Source organism: Solanum dulcamara, chromosome 7 (genome assembly GCF_947179165.1).
Source record: "Solanum dulcamara chromosome 7, daSolDulc1.2, whole genome shotgun sequence".
NCBI lineage: Eukaryota > Viridiplantae > Streptophyta > Magnoliopsida > Solanales > Solanaceae > Solanum > Solanum dulcamara.
The window spans coordinates 72,944,352-72,957,749 of NC_077243.1; the positions used below are offsets into that span (position 1 = coordinate 72,944,352).

Genomic DNA, 13,398 nt, shown 5'->3' on the forward strand with positions numbered 1-13,398 from the left:
TAACTTTTTTTTCTAAAGTGCTTAAAGTCATTTTCTTTGACCATGGAAATTACTTTTATATCCTTTATATTTTAACTAAATTCTCAAACTACCTTTTTTTATTCTTTTAACCCTAAAATTCACATCATAAGCACTTTTATCCAAACACTCAACTGCTTATTTATAAAAATAACTTTCAGCACTTCAAAGTTCTAAAAGCACTTTATACATAAAAGTTACTTTTTTTAAGCCTATCCAAACGGGCTCTATATGAATAAGTACTTGTTTACTTATTTACTTAATGTTTATTTTTAAAGTTTAACTTTATTATTAAGTAATTATTTTCCAAAAGAGTACTAGTAATTTAAATATTCAAAACATAATTAATAAGGATAACTTAATAAAATAAATAAAAAGCACATGAAGGCGTGACTTTTCTCCATCAAAATCCACATATAACTGATAAGTAAAGCTATGGATCGAATTTTCATCCTAAGTCAGTATCAATAATTTAAAAAAAAAATGATAGATATTTAGTATATTTATTCGTTATTGGAAGGCTGGCGTAGTTTGTTAAGTAGGCTTCAAAAGAATAAATTGCATTGGAATTGATAAAGCTTCATGAAGTTCATCTTTGTATAAAACAAAATTTCTATTCTTTTTGTTTTACCACGCGATAAGTTCGCGAAGCCTCAGCGAGCACAGAAAAGAAAGGGCCAAATTTCAGATCCTTTCTTCTTGTTCTTATTGCCTACCTACAAAAGCTGTGATTGCAAAATTAAGTCCTAATTGCAAGAGAAAAATAAATTGATCCAGCTAATCAGTCTAACAAAAACTAATTTGAATTGGATAAGAATTAACAAGTCCTAAAATAGATATATAAAATTATAAATAATGTGATAATTATTGAATTTAAGCTCATTCAAAGATCAAATAAAAAAACAAAAAACTTCACTCAATCAATAGGCAGAGTTAGTAAGTGCCTAATTATTGTTTTAATTCTTAATTATAATACGACTTCTCGTCTAATCAATTAATCAACGAATAACTCATTTGGTTGGTATAAATATTGAGACGTTAATCCAGAAATAATTTGAAATTTAAATTTCTACTAAAAGGTGCTAAGTAGCGGGTTGAACTAATTTTAGATAGGCTGAATTAATAAATAGATTTTTTAAAGTGAATATAAGCATAAATTTGGACAGAATTAACTACTCCATAAGTTACGCTGTAAATCTACCTTTATAAATATCGAGTACAAATTAAAAAAGGAGAAACTATATAATTAGACGTATTTCCCTACCATATATATTATTATTAGCTAGTACATATCTTACCTCTAATTAAGAGTTTTCTATCATATATTGAGAAAAATAAACTTAGATATATGTATTTTTGCTATCAAATGCACTAAAATAGGGAGAGAAGCAAGCGAGATGAAGAGGGAGGCGAGCAAGATTTGTTATGTATCTCAGATACATGTTAATCACACTAGATACATATATCTGTATGTATCTGGTGTAATTCACATGCATTTGGGATATCAGATACATGGGAGAGAGGCGAGCAAGATTTGTTATGTATATCAAATACATGAGAATATATTTGGATACAATGTATTTAAAATAAATTAAGCCTAATTTTGACCACATGTATCATAAGATACATGTATCTGGACGTATCTAAACATATCTGGATACACCAAAATCTAATAAGATACATAATATTACAAACTAGAGTCTAAGTAATTAGCTCCTAAAATTAGTGGGACACAAAAACTAATCCAAGTTATCAATTTAAACTCTATGCATCTATATATTTAATAACTTAATCCAAATTAAATAAATTTATTTTAGAATAAAGAGGAGAGCTACTGACTGCGTTAATGACTTTGGGTTTTGCTAAATGTCCACTGACCCCAATGCTCGTTACAACCCACAAAATACGTTTACTCCAAATTTCTAAAAATGGCTATTTTAAATTATTTTTAATTTCAAGAGTTTAAGGTTAATTTTTTAATTTTTTTTAATATAGTAATTATTTTGAAGATCGCAAATATCTTAATAAAGCAAATAGTAAAAAGAGATTATATTTTCAGATATAAATAAAAATAAAATAATTAAAATTCCTTCTTAATTAGTGTATTTTTTTTTCTTAATAATCACGATTTTTTTTATTAAACTAGTTACTACACTGTTTTATTTTAGTATAAATTGTTGACTCTTCAAATTCTTTAATCTTGTCCAATAGTCCCATTATAATTATCCCACGATTACTTAATTATTAAAAAAGGAGCAACTATGTTAGGTAAAATTATAATAATTATTAGGTTGCAGTTTTGATCTTAGTGTCAGTGTATTAGATTTGGCATAATTTAAAAAATAATTTAGTATCCAGATAAGTGATTTCTTTTTTTCTTTTTCCTTTATTTTGTTATTGTTAACCACCCTTCCTCCATAGTAGATTTGTATCCTAAGGGATCGTTTGGCATGCGGGGGGTAATAAATAAAGATATCTCAAGAATTGACATATTTTATAAGATCAGTTATCTCATATAAAAGTTAGTTAATTTTATTATTTTAATATAAATTATATTTACATTAATTATGAGATTAGTTAATATATATAACTAAATGCAGAAAAAAATGTGGAAAAAAATAATTTCATATTATATTTTTAAAATTATTTTCCTTATCCTGATACCAAATGGTTCTTAGATTATTTTAAAAGCCATAATAAGTGCATTTTTCAAGTTGTTTCTTCGATATCTCGTGTGTCTCATTTTTAATAACCCCAAAAAAGAAGAATAATACTTCCTCCGTCTCGTTTTAGTTGTTACCTTTTTCTTTTTAAGAGTCAAACAATATATATTTTGATTAATATTTTAAGATATATTTTTCATTGTATTGATATAAAAAAAATTGAAATTTATAGTATTTTTGTACAGTTTTTGAATATCTAAATTTTTATTTCAAAATATAAAATTAATGTAATCTAATTTAACTTTGAAAATTAGTCAAATTGACTTACAAAAAATGTAACATGAAAACTAAAAAGGAGCGGAGGAAGTATAGTTCTTTAACAAGATAAAAAGAAGGTACATGCATAATCCGTGATAGATTAAGCAATCATGGTGAGATAGATTTCTTCTCTCTAATTAGAAATTTCGACTTTACTCTAAGAATTAAAGAAATTATAATTTTTGATTTTTTTCTTTCTAGATGGTACTTTTTAACAAGTAAATAAATAGCATTCAAAGGACAAAAGGCGGGCGATAGAATTTGAATCTGCAATCTTTTGATTATGAGCATGATGAGTTGATCAATTTTTTTACCCTTGCTAAGCTTATGACGGAGCACTTTTAAAACTTGATAAGCTATGTTTAGTTCTATTCTATATCTATCTCTTTATGGTATTACTCTTTTTATTTCATATTAACTGAATTTGTGAGGCAATATACACATATTAAGAAAAATATTCAAGGACATAATTTGAACCATACTTTCCACTATTGCTCTTTGTAAAATCATAAATATAATTTTTCAAGTAGTGTGATTTATCTCCTAAAAAATATAAAACTTCAATAAATAAAAGGGCAACTATGAAAAAAGTTTCAAACATCCATCTTGAACTTTGAACAATTTAATTATTTTGAACAATAAAAATTCCCTCAAAAATTCAATTAATATGGAATAGAAAGAGTATATTATAACCTCCTCGAAGCAAGAAAAGAAAGGAAGAGGAGAAGCACAAATAATTAAAAAAGTAAAGTAATTATGAAGACTAGCGAAAAAGTTATTTTGAAACTAAATCTTATGCAATGCGAATAAAAATTAATCAGATCGATAAAATTTGAATCCCAAATAATTAATGAAGGCAATAAAGTAGACAAGAATATAGTTGATGAAATTGGAGGTGCACGCGGGTATCATCTCTTTAATCTTTTACAGCTGGACCACAAATATTATTTCATTTTTGTTCGTTTGAGTTTTTCGAAAATAACTTTTTTATCTTTACGAAGCATAAATAAGATCTGCGTAAATTTTATCATTCCTTAAACTTCACTTATGTATTAAAACTAGCACAGTATTAAGTTTGGTAGTATTTTAGTTATTATATGAGTGTGCACGATGTTTGCTTATTAATATACAATAGCGCATAATTAAGACATGGAGTATTAGTTATAAGTCAATGTATATATGTATATTGGGTAAAAAATGAAATTCCTAAAATGTCATTTGGTTATTAGTTATAGTTATGCATGTATTAGTAATGCATTTATTAGTTATATAATAATAATTTAAATAGTAGTTATGCAAAATTTAATTATATTAATTATTTCATCTTCTATGCGGCATAAAATAACATAGATTTACTCATAAATCATACATGCAGTAGTTACGCAGGATTGTAAACTAGTAACTAAATGTCGTACTTGGCGTGTTAAATTTTATACATAACAATTAATTAAATACTACCGAAAATGGTACTCTAGTTATGATGACTTTAATACATAAATAATTCTACTCCTAACCAGCGACCAAATGACTTTTAATACTCATGCATTAATAATACATAAAAGAACTAAATTCTGCCTAACGTACCCCTATATTACTAATAACTCTACAGCAAGCAAGACAATACTCCATTTGTTTAAGAAGTTTTGTATTTCCTCAAAAACCACCTCTCTGCCTTCACAAAATGAGGACAAAAATTGTAACATAATTACCTTCACAACATAAAGAATAAGATCTGCTTAAAAATCATTCCCCTACTTACCACTTGTGAAAGTACACTTAGATCTCTAACAATAGGAGTAACTGTTTGAAACTTCTTTTTGTTTCCACAAAAACAAATAGACCTTTAACTTTCGGGGTCTTCAAACTTTTGAGTCACCTTTTTATGAGACAAAAAAGAACCGCTGTACCAATTGCATGAGGGACATTACCAAACAATTGAGTCCTCAAAAATGGCAACTTATACTCCTACTGCAACAAGACATTTTGGCATTGCCATATACAGTTACCACAAGCACAACTACTAGAAGCTCAGATATTTTAAATCAACTACGGGCCTCCAATGCATAAGAGACCAGATTTTAGCTTTGGGGCAACCATTACTGCTTCCAAGTAAAAGAACAAAAAATCTTTCATAAAATAATTGAACAATTAAGCCCCAACAAATAAACCAATAGATACAATATCTATTCAAAACTTAAGGGGGAGACTGTACAATTCCACCTGACCCATATCATCATCCTGTCCTATAACCAGCAAGGAAAAAGAAAAGACGCTACAACACCTTTCTAAAGGTGTTCATCGACAAAGTAAAAGACAATTTATCTTTGTCATTGATGGCTCAACTTGCGCTTCTTTGCCTGTTTTCTCAGACGCTCCCGCCTTTCTTCTTCTTCTATCTTCCGGAGTTCTTCTTCATCCTCTTCCCTTGCTATTTTCGCACTGAGGAAACAAAAAAGAGGAAAGAAAGCAGGTCAGGATTGTTTAATCCCTCATCTTGCTGTTTACTTCTGCAGTAACCAATAGAGTACATTATCTTGACAAACTAAAATACTATTGCACAAACATGAGCATTATATAAAACTTTTATATATCAATCTTAAAAAGACTATGAACATCATCAGTTGAATAGATATAGCCAAAAAAAAAAGAATGAAAATAAGTCTGCTCTACAAGACATGTTACCAACCTTCGTCTTTCTTCCTTCAAAATCTCATCAAAATTAGCCTCCATATCACTATCATCGTCGTCATCATGGTACCTATTAGGATTGTACCTGGGGAACAGACACACTTCTATTAGCCAAAAAGATGAGGTGGCATTAACATAAGCAATAACCAATACAAAAAACATGTTTTCCTAAGCTTTTAACTATTTCAAATAAAGTACCATCAATAAAGCATATAACTCTAATCCTTGATTACAGTCCAAATCAATAGGATCGTTATTTTTACTCAAGTAGTCAATTTGCAAAGGGGATGTGAACTTTTCAAACCCCTTAAAGTCAACTTAAAGGAATTACCAGGTTTAAGTGCTCTAGAGATAGATGTTATATTTTATGCAATGTCAACTGAACTCCCAAAGGGAAAAAGGAACAAGACATAAATTTGTAGGGGAAGGAAGAAAGGAAAAATACATACCCAAACATCTTCCTAATCATACTAATGGCTTCTTCTCCATCATCTTCTTCATCATATCTCATTGGTTTTCTTGCTGGGCGCCTATCATCTTTTTGATGAAGTGATGGACGCCTGTCATCTTTTTGCTGATGTGCTGGGCGCCTCTCTTCTTTTCGCTGAAGTGCTGGGCGCCTCTCATCTCTTTGCTGAAGTGCTGGGCGCCTGTCATCCCTTTGCTGAAGTGGGCGCCTGTCATCCCTTTGCTGAAGTGATGGGCGCCTGTCATCCCTTTGCTGAAGTGCTGGGCGCCTGTCATCTCTTTGCTGATGTACTGGGCGCCTGTCATCTCTTTGCTGAGGTGCTGAGCGCCTGTCATCTCTTTGCTGAGGTGCTGAGCGCCTGTCATCTCTTTGCTGAAGTGCTGGACGCCTATCGTCCAAGGGACGTGCTACATTTCTAGGAGGTGGTGGTTTTATCTGTTAGGATCACAAATTTCAATTAGTAAATTCTGAAGGTCCAAAAGTTGTATGGAATAACTCCACCCAACCAAAATATATTTACTTAATAAAAAAAAGGACCCCTAGAAAAGAAAAATAACATTAAATAAAAATCAAGGCACAGCATACCTGAGGTCTAGACAAGGAGGCTTGTTGTCTCTGAATCACCACCTGAGGTTTGGAGATAGACACACCTTGTTTTGACATCACTTTTGACTTGCCAGATTCCAATGGTAGCCTATTCTGTACCAAAGATTGCCTTGGTACAGAGGGTTGCACTCTTGAAGGGGTTGGCCTATGGGAAGCAGGCACAATGCTCTTGGAGCCTGGTGTCAAAAATTTCTTATCATTTAGATCCCCTGTAACCTTGGGGGACACCCCTTTTGGCCCCAAAGGCGGCCGCCCAGGCCCACTTCCATTACTGCTACCGAACTGTTTCCTAGAGTCTAATGTTGGCTGAGTCGGTTTATTAATAGACACCGATTTCTGAATCACAGCTTTAGGTTGCCTTTGGCTACCTTTTTTCATCTCACGGTCATCTAGAAGCTTTCTCCCAATATCATTTGAAGTCTGCTTTCCACTTGGACATTGAATCAGCCGTGCATCTTCAATATCATCAAAAACCCTGAATAAGTTTCTCAATAAATATAGCACGTTGAGACAGATTAAATAGAAGTATGAATAAACAATGACCAAGAGCGCACCACAATAAGGGGCAGACACTTTCTGAGTTAAAGAACCTCTTGATGGACCAGGAAGTTCAGCATCATCAGATAATAGAAATGAATAGTCCCTCGTATTTTTTACCATATCGATCTTCCTTTTTAACTACAGAAAATCAAAGGACGTAAAAATATCAGTAAAAAGAGTGCATCAGAAGAAAAATTAAGAGAGGTGTTGGAGAAATTGCACTGATTGAATTATTACCCCATTTGTGACTTTTGGTGCATGGTTGCTGGTGGAAGCTTTTGATCCTGCAGGTTTTGCAGGTTTTGAAGCAGCACTCTTATTGCTCTGCTGGAAAGGCAAGGATCAGCATCAGATGTAATGTACGCCGAGACCAAAAAGGAAAAGGATACATGTGCTAAAAGGATGTATACTTGCCCCAATTAACAGGACTTCAATCACCAGGCAGAGCATGTCTCACTAAGAATATCTAGTGGAAAATGCTATGGTGGGTTACATCATTCTAATAGTGTGAAAGTGGAAGCTAAAGCTACGATGGGTTACATCATTCTGATAGTGTGAAAGTGGAAGCTAAAGCTGAAGAACTTAATATGCGACTAAAATACTCCTAGAAAAGCATCAGACCTAAATAACGTAGTACTTACATGACTAAAGCACATTTCTAACCAGTTGATATCAGCTAAATAGATCTTCCCTTTTCATTGTGTCCTATCTTTAGTTAGCTAAGAAGGTCTTTCAAACCCCCTACCTCCACCCCACCCCGCATGTGATTTTAGGCCCACCTCATCCCCCTTTTAGCACAAACCACCCATAGGAATAAAATTGCAAAAACAAAATAGTACAAGCAACTTGATATGAGCTTGAAATTTGATACATACCGAATGGCTAGATTTCATGACTTTAGCTGCCAGAGTTGGGTTCTCCAATAGAGACTTGCTTTCTTGGATGACTCTGTGAGAGATAACTGGCTGTGAAGGTCCAAAGAAGGAACCAAAACTGCAGGGGCAGATAGAGACGGTAAGACTAAAACCATAAGCCTCAAAATCAAAACGTAATATAAACTATGCCTAAATGATGCACCATTCCACCAGTACAAAGAGAAACACACACTTCTCTTTGTCCAACTACATCATCTTCCTCTCACACAAGCATCAAAAAAACCATAACAGGCTAATTATCAAATCCCTTTACAGATGCATTCATTACAATTCTACAGGAGAGAGCACAACCATCTTTCCAAGTGAAAAATATGCACGACATCGAGCACATTGCTACAATCATTTGTTTATAGAATTATCGGACTGAGTTAAGTAACAACATATAAATTTGATGAAATTGATAACTTCAAAATCAGAGCAACACGTGTAGTATCATATCAACATGTATCAACATACTAGAGGCACTCACTTATCCCTGGATGATGCATTCTTTTTAAATTCACGAGAACTACCGCCTAATTCTTTCTTCCTCTGCTTCCTGATATCATCTTTTAACCGTTGCCTCAGCTCCAGGTACTCTAACAACTCCTGTGAAGGCTGCTGAGGCTCTTCATCCTCATATTCCTCTTCAGCATTCTCTTCCTCTTCACCTTCAGTCTCATACTCATCCAAATACTCATCATATTCCTGCATGAATGTAATTAAGTGGTCAAATGCAAGTATATCAATCAACTATGCATTGACCCCAGTTCCCAAATCAATCAAAGAATCTGCTACATGAATCCTTTTTATCCAATTTAGGTCCATCTCATTCCAATATTAAATAATTTATCTTTTAAGGCAAATTAAGGTTTTCCTAAAACTAGAGATTTTCCATTTTTCAAATCACACACTTATACCTACAAGGTGATATATAAGCCACAGATAAAAAAACAGGAAACAGAAAAGGACAAACAAGCTTACATCTCCTTCATACCCCCGCATAGCTGCTTGGGTATGCTAAGTTGATTCTGGAGAGCTTCAAGAAAAACAAATTGCTGAATTCCTGAAATAAAAGAGAGAATGAAAGGTATTAACACCAAATATGAACAAGAAAGAAACTTGAAAAAAATTCAACCATGAAAGTTAACAAGAAAAGTTTCACCAATTTTAAAACACAATCCACAGGGAACAATATGCAATGGACATCACCTTGAATCAATTAGGAGAGAAAAAATTAAATAAATGAAGGTGGTATTTGATTTTCTGAAATCTTGCAAAAAGTTCTACCCAAATCCTTCTTGTCTCAGTTTTTTCAAGAGTTTTCACACACAAAAAAAAGTTAAAATCGTCATCTAAGAAGAGATTTGAGGGTATTTTTCAAGCAAACGTTTTTCTTCATCACAAACACTGACATATATTCAAAGGAACTACAGCTATCCAAACATTTTTATTTTGCACCATTTTTTTTCCTAATATTTTATAAAGTTAGCTCAAACAGCTCACAAAAATCAGATCTTGACCAAAAAATCAGAAAAACATGAACCAATCTACTTGTGAATTCGCTTTTCCACTCGCCCCTTCTTCAATGTATTGAGCCAATTCACAAAAGAAACCAAAACTTACAAGATTTCTTAATCTTTATTCATAAGGAAAAAATTTTAAAAAATTTAAAAAAATAACAAAAAAAATCTAATCGGTGAAAAACAAACCCTAACCACATCAATCTCAATCCTACAAATCCAAAAATCATACAAATCAAAATCTAATCCAAAAAAACGGAAATTTTTGGGAAAAAATATGGAAAAAAAATACCTGTATCGATCCAATGAATCAAGTGAAATTCAAAAAATTATACAAGAGCAAAATCTAATCAGAAAAAAATTAGTAAAATTTACCTGTATCGATCTACCGAATCAATTGAAATCCAAAAAAGAACATTGATTCATAGAGAGAACGAAACGAATTGTTTCCGGATCTGGAGAATTGGAGGATTTCGATCCGATTTCGTCGGTGAATTAGGGATTATTATTGTTGTTTTTAGGGAGAAAAAGGAAGATAAAGCTCGTAGGGCAAACGAGAGATGAGGAGGCAAGGCTATCGTGCGCTAGGGTGTGTATATACCCGTATACGGGCTCAATTTCGAACGAGCCCATAGTAAAACACTTTCGGTTGGGGACAATTGTTTACAATGAGGATTTTGTTTTCTTTACTAATTATATGCTCCTCACAAACCATTTTTAGCCATCAAAATTGCCTTTGTGCTTAATTAAACTATATTTATTTTTAATCAGATATCTCAAATTTTTACTATAAGCATAATCAAAACAATCATAATATCAGATATTGAAAGAAGGCGTGTTAGATTAGAACACGATTGAACTTGAACTCAACATCTTATATCAGGACTCATACATGATGTTCTTTTGATGTATTGAGACTTGAATCCAGTGTTTACCATTAACCAATGGCATAAAAGGTCAAAGTGAAATGTGATAATCATTCTCGAGCCTTTAAAACTATTACCTAAGGGGTCGTTTGGTAGCTGGTTTGAATATGAGTTATGCAGGTATTAAATCTTGTATAAGTAATATCACGTTTGATTATGAGGTAAGTTATTCATATGTAAAATTAATATGATGTTTGGTTTGTAATTTAGAAATCCGAGTAATTAATATTTGTATAAGTTATAAGGGAATCTATGTATTATGTTATGTAGGATAGAAAGTGGAAATGTAATACATGAATAATACATGTATAAAATTAATATGATGTTTGATTTATAATTTAGATACTCGCACAACTAATACATGTATAAGTTATAATTATTTTATATAGAATAAAAAATGGAATAAATAATACACGAATAACTAAATCGTGCATAACTAATTCCTGCTTAAAATAATACATATATTTCTTCATAATTAATTAATACATTATTAATACATGTATAACTCTAATCAGCTACTAAACCACGGAAATAAATTTTCAAACAAAATATATAAAATATACTAAACATAACTAAATATCATTGCATTCTTTTACAACTGCACCCAAAAATGTTAATTGAATCAAAATCATTTACAAATAGCACAAATAATAATTTCTGACCTGTAGGGGAAGAAATTGCTTGGAATTCTTTTCATTTATCATAAGAGAATTGATATGTGATCGGGAGGTCACGGGTTCAAGTCTTGGAAATAGTCTCTAGCAAAAATACAAGGTAAAGCTGCGTACAATAGACCCATGTAGTCTCTGGGAGGTCACGATTTTAACATTGGCCTCAAATGATCCCCGACATTGTTGGAAGATCAATGTCAACCTCAATAATCTCTAGCACCATCAGAGTTCAGAGTCAAAACTTTCTAGCTATGTCAGAATTTCCCAAGAATCCTTAAAAAATTTGTGAACAAGATATCAAGCCTGCTCAAAGCTTCGGATCAAGGACGTTCATTTAAGTTATGCGTGACATGACATCTGGCAGTGACCCTTTCCAAATTGTTTTTCAAAAACTCATCTTTCTTAAAGCTTTTAATACATCAAATATTTTGCATGAATATATTTTAGTCTTATATCTACCGAGAAGTGGGGAATCAGAGCAAGCGATCAAAGATAGTAAGACAAGGAGAAAACAAATAGAGAATTCAACACAGATCAATTCATTCAAAATTAATAATTTTTCTGTGGATGCAGATTATAAAAGATCACCATATCCCTCTTTTCAGCAAGTACAAAGAAGTTAAAAGAACAAAGAGTTTTTCAAAGTGATAATTTTGTTATCAGGATTCATCAAACGAAAAGGAGACGTTCAAAAAATGAACAACAATGCCTCATTCAAATCTCCAACAAGCCATGAGCCACAATAAATATAGAGTGTTCGGAAATGAGCATGATATTCACACACTAATGCCAAAGTGATCAGGCACTTTGTACATATTTTCAAGAATTTTCCCTAAAGATTTTTGCTCAGTCGTTAGTTAAAACGACAATGTGTCTATTACTTGTTTTCTTTTGAGTGCAGGAAAACGCAAAGGAGCTACTTTCAATGCAAGCGTCCATAATGACGTCAAATTATATTCTCCATCCTCAAAAATGTCTAATGGGCACGTATAATGCCGCATACAATGATATAATACAATATACAATGATATGATGTTGTATATGATGACCTAATTCCGTATACGATGATATTATTTTATTCATATTATATTATCGAAGGTGGTAATATCATTGCCAAGAGGGTCATTCATATTTTATTATTCGTATTATATTACAGGAGGTGGTAATATCATTGCCAAGAGGGCCATTCATATTTTATTATCATATTATATTATCCGAGGTGGTAATATCATTGCCAAGAAGGTCATTCATATTTTATTATTCATATTATATTACCCGAGGTGGTAATATCATTGCCAAGAAGGTCATTCATATTTTGTTATTCATATTATATTACCGGAGGTGATAATATCATTGCCAAGAGGGCTATTCATATTTTATTATTCGTATTATATTACCGAAGGTGGTAATATCCTTTGCCAAGAGGGTCATTTATGTTATAATACCGTATATGATGATATAATGCCATATACAATACCATATATGATGATATAATACCGTATGCGATGATGTAATGATATATACGATGATCTAATGCCTATACGATGATATTATTTTATTCACATTATATTATCGGGGGTGGTAATATTATTGCCAAGAGGGCCACCATTCATCATTCAACATTGCCAAAAGGGCCATCATTCATCATTCATCATTAATCATTGCCAAGAAGGCCATCATTCATCATTCATCATTGCCAAGAGGGCCATCATTCATCATTCATCATTGTCAAGAGGGCCATCATTCATCATTTATCATTGCTAAGAGGGCCATCATTCATCATTCATTTATCATTGTCAAGAGGGCCATCATTTATCATATCATTGCCGAGAGAGCCATTGCCGAAAGACCATCTGCATATCATGTTAATTTATCATCATATCGCATCATATCAACTCATTGCATATTACATCAAATTGAAAGCAATTTGCAGCTGAGGTATTTATTACAAATCACATCAACTTAGGAAATACGTATTATTTGCTCTACGTCAAAATCGGAGGAGGTTGACCTGCCAACATAGTAACGCACATCCTACCGATGGAATATCATCATCCCACCA

At 32.2% G+C, this 13,398-nt stretch overlaps 1 protein-coding gene across 2 annotated transcripts; it reads right to left on the reverse strand.

Annotated features, from left to right (window-relative positions):
• Positions 1 to 5,126: 5,126 nt before the first annotated feature.
• LOC129895330 (uncharacterized) lies at positions 5,127 to 10,398 on the reverse strand. 2 transcript variants are annotated; one of them, XM_055971035.1, is made up of 10 exons: positions 10,115 to 10,398; positions 9,201 to 9,282; positions 8,707 to 8,924; positions 8,178 to 8,295; positions 7,540 to 7,629; positions 7,317 to 7,440; positions 6,742 to 7,217; positions 6,137 to 6,591; positions 5,686 to 5,772; positions 5,127 to 5,438 (listed from the first exon to the last, which is right to left on the reverse strand). In XM_055971035.1, exons 2-10 carry the CDS (start codon positions 9,219 to 9,221, stop codon positions 5,327 to 5,329), a joined length of 1,701 nt encoding a protein of 566 aa, XP_055827010.1. In that variant the 5' UTR covers positions 9,222 to 9,282; positions 10,115 to 10,398; the 3' UTR covers positions 5,127 to 5,326. The 2 variants fall into 2 exon arrangements, with proteins under 2 accessions (XP_055827010.1, XP_055827011.1); XM_055971036.1 differs by having other exon boundaries at positions 7,540 to 7,626; positions 10,115 to 10,397.
• Between the last annotated feature and the right edge of the window lie 3,000 nt (positions 10,399 to 13,398).